Source organism: Limulus polyphemus, unplaced genomic scaffold (genome assembly GCF_000517525.1).
Source record: "Limulus polyphemus unplaced genomic scaffold, Limulus_polyphemus-2.1.2 Scaffold1293, whole genome shotgun sequence".
Classification (NCBI taxonomy): domain Eukaryota; kingdom Metazoa; phylum Arthropoda; class Merostomata; order Xiphosura; family Limulidae; genus Limulus; species Limulus polyphemus.
This window is the reverse complement of record NW_013666903.1, coordinates 30,855-36,661: the sequence shown is the minus strand read 5'-3', so window position 1 is coordinate 36,661 and position 5,807 is coordinate 30,855. Positions and strand designations below refer to the sequence as shown.

The 5,807-nt window shown below is 32.0% G+C and overlaps 1 protein-coding gene across 1 annotated transcript in view; it reads right to left on the bottom strand.

The window, feature by feature from the left end:
- The window catches only part of LOC106462980 (ciliogenesis-associated TTC17-interacting protein-like), a 55,763-nt gene that overhangs the window by 36,170 nt on the left and 13,786 nt on the right, over window positions 1-5,807 (bottom strand). The window contains exon 2 of the mRNA XM_013922950.2: window positions 4,955-5,119. Coding sequence (XP_013778404.2) covers window positions 4,955-5,080 — 126 coding nt within the window. The 5' untranslated portion in view covers window positions 5,081-5,119. The remainder of the gene's footprint in view (window positions 1-4,954; window positions 5,120-5,807) is intronic.

The following is a 5,807-nucleotide window of genomic DNA, read 5'->3' as shown; positions in this document are numbered from 1 at the left end:
ATAAATTTGTAACAGTTAGAAAGCCAGAAAAATTTTGAGAGTTAGGGGAATCTGTCTATTTTTTTCCATGTTATTAGTCTATATTCTTTGGTGCATTATTTAATTAAATAAAAATTATTAAGCGCATTACTATCATTAGTATAAAATAATTGGGGTTAACTCTTTTCGACAACTGATATCAAGAAAAAAGAAGATTGGTTAAGTATATAACTTCTTGTTTTTCATGTTTATTCTTTATGTATAATCATAAAAGTAACTAAAATGTAAAAATAGGGATCCTTTTAGGTTAGTTAAGATTAGATAAGGGAAAATAAATAATAATATTATAATAAAAATGTTTCACTAGGCACGCACGTGAGCAGCTCATAGTAGCTCGTGGGTAATGTAATTTGTTAGCGTAACATAAGCTGCACGTTCCCCAAGAGATTTACAACTTATAATGGCACAGATAGTAGTTAGACAAAGTTCAAAGAGCAATATCACAATAAAATTTAATTATAGAGAGATGTATAGTGGTATAAACTTAGAGCTACTTAGGATAAAAGAATGTAGTTTCATGTTACACTTTGAAGTCATTCCAGAAAGAAAAAATTTTGATTTATTCCATTTTTTTATTTTATTTTTGGTGATTATGAGGTCGGTCAATTTGACCGATTCCATTTTAAGATAGGATAGAGAAAATAACAGATAAACCATAAAGTTTTACTGGAAAAAAAATGTTTGAAATGCATTTAGAAGGTTTTAGGAATTACACAAAGGAAATTTGAGATGAGGAGAAGTATTTTTAATTTTAACATGAAAATTACTTTGCACGCAGACTAATCAAAACAAATACTCAGTATATTCATGGACAAATCTTTATTTTATTAAAAATACTTCACTAAAAAATATTATTTTTTTGTATGTGAAAAACTTGTAATATTAACTGAAAGTCTGACAAATTTTGTGAAAATAGACACATTATATTGAAAGTTAGAAGTATTAAATCTATAAAGACTTTAAATGAGTACAAAGAGGTCACATGGTTGGTCAAATTGACTGAGCCTCTGTTGAGAGAGTTAGTTGAACAAAACAGCCCAACCCTAAACCCTTGAAACTTGGATCCTTTGATCCCAGCTCTGAAAAGGGACCATTCCACAAACTTAAAAGTACCAGTAAATAAATAAGAATAAATATATGAATTAAATGATTGCTAGAATCTAGCCAATACCTAATAATCCACTCTGAATACAAATACTACATAAAATGTAATATGTTCCATTAACACAATTTCAAGTAGACTAAAAATTTCCATGTTTCATTTATTTTGTTGCTTTTGTCACAACTTTGGTCTATATCAATGTCCACATCACATTTCTATATCAACACTTCTAGCCTTCTACTTCTTTACAGCGACTTCCTGTTCTCAGCTTTCCCAGATGCCTTGAGGCATTTCATTAGCCATGCCTACTGCACAGATTAGTTGAGTCTGTCAATCAACAAACTGTGAGTTAATAATCTTTACACCCTGCTAGTAAATCCTAATCAAGTTACTCAACATCTATGCCACTAGCTCAAAAGAATAAACCTTAATTCCGTGAGCAATGCAAAGACAAACAAGTTTCTGACCACCCCTGGTTACCTTTCAGAACCGGAAAGTTTTAAAATCAAACTACCTACATGTATGTACCAAGGAGTTTCACTCGAACACCCTGGGGTACCAAGATACATATAATAAGCTGTGAAGCAATCTTCAGTCATGTGACCTCTTTGTTACATACTATATACACTGTATTCATGTGTCTCTGTAAATTACATTATTGATATGAAGAAAAGTTGTTATAGAGAGGTCATTATTCGATTTTCCACCCAAAAATCATGGTCATATGTTGCATCTGTCAGGAAATCGTTCATGGGAAGTCAGATAAATGTGTAATAGAGACTTAGATTAAACTCATGGCAGGCTAGTCATTGATTTTTAAGTTCAACAGTGTACAAAAATCCTTGAGTACCTTATAAATCAAATTATTCAACCATTCATTATACTCTCAGAATTTGCTTATACCATATAACTTTTTACCTCTTCCATTGACAATAATGAATATAGGAGACAAAGAAACAATTAAGTAAGCAGCAAGTTTTAAATATTCCACTTAAAATTTTTTTCTATATTAAATGATTATTAGCTGATTCACTACAAGCAGTCAGTTCATGGTTACTGCCATTTTGTAGCATGGCACAATCGACATTCCAACACAGGAAAGGCGGCCTATCACCCACAGGAAACTTTCAAACATGATGACTGTGTGATTTGTAATAGTAAATACTGTAAATTATTGCATCAATATAAATATGATCTTCGAAAGGTTTCTACATTTTTGCAGAACTAGTTTAACTTGTCATAATTTGAGGTATTAGGATGCGGCGATTACTGTCGTAAATTCGTTTTATTTCAATGTAATTTATTTGAGAAACTCACACACTAATCTTAATAGGAAATTATCAAAGTTTAGTCATTGAAAAATTTGAGGTAAGCTCCACCCATTGATTATGCTAACTTTTCTGATAGTGCAGGTGCACTCAGCAGTCTTGTAATCTCTGTGAAATGTGTGTTATAATGACAGGTGGCTGTAGATGCCGTAACATCCATATATATAAGTATGTATGTACAAACTAAGTTTCACCATCATGTAGAAATATTGCCTGAGCAGCGTGGCTACTATGTAATGACAGTCAGCCAGGGTGAGCTGCTAAAGATTATTTTGTTTCATTACCAGTTACCAATAAGCTAACAGTATCCAATTGAAGAAACAGTTATACTTTGATATTAATTCCATGATCCACTAAATCAGTGCTCATTACTAATTGGTGAAAAGTTAAAAAATGGAGAGATGTTTGTTTGAATTTGTTTCAGTACCTCATGCAGAAGGGTGAAAACACATACAGTAGCCTATACTTTGTGGGCCTATGCTATAGTATACACAATGGCTGCAAAAAGTTTCGTGGGTTAATATCATTTTCATCTTTCATTTATAACTATATCATTTACTGTTTTATTTTACTTTTCATCCAAACATTCATAACCTTTTATTATTAGCAGTTTTAGATATGTTTTGGCTAGAAAAAAATAAAGACAACATTACACACAAAGTAAATTTAAACTATGTGACATCATGGTTCACACTGTCTTGTCTTCTGCATGTTAAAAACTGTTATGTTAATAGTGGTCGAAAATTTTCAGGCACCCGGGTACCTGCCCGAATTAACTATCCAGGTAGGATTTTTGTACCCATTCAAACTAATGAAGATAGAGACAAAATAATATGAGAAACATACCTCACAATACTGTATTTACAGTTCTGATTGTCTCTTTGAAGCAGATGATTGTCACCAAAATATTTAGTAATTGGGACAAAAATGTCACTTAAAATATCTTGGCTTATAGGTTAAATACTGCAAAACAGGTGACCTAATCAGATACAAGCTGATGGGCCATATTTAAATGCAAACATTTGACTATTTCGTGCATAATGATTAGGTTTCTGACACTCATTCTATTATATTGTCTTGATTTGCATTCCCTATCTTTTTATTATTTATGAATTTTAGACAATAACTAAGAAGAACTTAGGCTAGAAACATTCTTAACTAGAGGGGCACTCAGTAGAGCGCTTACCTTTCCCACACTGTATTGATCGTATTTGGCTCTCAAATAATAAGAAAATGTGTCTGTATGTCTGTCATTAACAATGGACACAGATCATTTTTGGCAGGACAATGAGGAATAATGTTCTTCATATGTCCACTAAGTTTCACCAAAATTTAATCATTTTTGACTGACTTACAGAACAAAAATAGTGTCACATAGGTTGTTTTTTTTTCGTGACATTGCCAAGACCTTGCCCCTCCGAAATAATAACGACTTCTAAGTTGGATCATAGTTCAAATTTATACCAACTTTCATCAAAATCCATTCAGCCATTTTTGAGAAATATTGCTGACAAACACATACACACAGGGGTGAAAACAACCTCCATCCACATTCTTTGGTGGAGGTAATAATTTCTGAAGTGCTTTTCCTAAAGATGGAATTAGAAAACTTCTGAAAAGTCCATGTTCTTTATTTTTCAGCAATATGATAATTTTAGATTTCTGCCAAATGTGTCTTGAGCTTACCTTATGCTAATAACATCATTCCAACAATGGTTATGTGACACCTGACTACTTGCAGATGGAGATAAATATTCATAGTCTATTACTAAATAATTTTGCCATGTCATCATATTTCCTATTTTACAAACAATATTTTCTAGAGATAATGTTTTGTGAAACTGAGATAAACACAATGGTACAGTTGGACACCAATAACAAATGTGAAAATGTGGAAGCAGTGGGGTTAACTCTCTCAACAATGGCTCGGTCAATTTGACTGAACATGTGACCTCTTTGTACTCGTTTAGTCTTTATAGATTTAATATTCTAACTTTCAATATAGTATGTATATCTTCACAAAATCTGGCAGTCTTTCAGTTAATATTATAAGTTTTCCACATACACAAAATCATATTTTTTAGTGAAGTATTTTGAATAAAATAAAATAAAGATTTGTCCATGAATATATTGAGTTTTTGTTTTGAATAGTCCATATGCGAAGTAATATTCATGTTAAAATTAAAAATACTTTTCCTCATCTCAAATTTCCTTTGTGTAATCCCTAAAACCTCCTAAATGCAGTCAAATTACTAATCAGAAAGTTTGCAGGCTAGTGTGTTTAGATATTAATGTGTCCTCTTTGTTCCTGCACTCTGCATGGAGCAGTACTTTTACCTGGCTTGGATTTAATACTGAGTCATTACTGTAAAGGTTACAAAGAGATGCATATATTTAACCACTACAGTCTCCTGGAAGAATGCAAAATAATTCTGTATACATCTTGTGTGAATAATCAATATAAAAACTACACAAACATACTTACATATGTTACTATACAAAGATTACACTCCGAGTCAAGAGATTTGAAGCTGATAGATTCACTAAGTCCCTTTCTAACCAGGAGTCTTTGAAGTAAGATATTAGCACCCTCAGATATAAATCCTTGCATGTCTTCTTCAGATACAATGTGCTCCCTTTTCTGAACATCCTAAACTCACAATATATAAAAATAGTTTTAAGTGTACACATTTTTATTATTTTTCACTATGAACAGATTTTTAGCATTTTTCAATAAATATATTCATGGGAATATTATTTTTGACACATTTACTTCAACAAGTTTTTGCTTACAGGAACTTCTGTAAAATCCTTTTTTTCAAAACAAAAAGTGATTGCCTATACATGTGGTATAGTTACATTATAAAAGCAATATAAAACTTCTTCATAATAACGTATAAAACTCGGTCAGTTAAAACAATCACATGAATATATACACCTGGAAAAAAGTTAAGCACCCCCAAATATTTTTCAGAATTGCTTATTGAAAATAAGGTTTAATTTTCATGATGTTTAGCAATGTTCATAATTTCAAACATAATTAAAAGGATGTGAGCGTTCAGGTGTGACGTTTAAATCAGGTGCATTTTTTTCCCCACGTGCAACTTGCTCCCTTCTTCACGTCCAATATGCACTATTTTCTCGTGCATCAAATCCGTATTTAAGTCCCGAATTTCTGAATGCAAAATCACTTTAAGTAAGAATGGCAAGAAGACGGATATCAGAGGCGCAGAGATGGCAAATTATTGGCATGAATTCTGCTGGTATGTCCTACAAGGCGATAGGTAGACAGCTTGGCTATCATTACACAGTGATCAGCCGTTTGGTCAGAAAACATG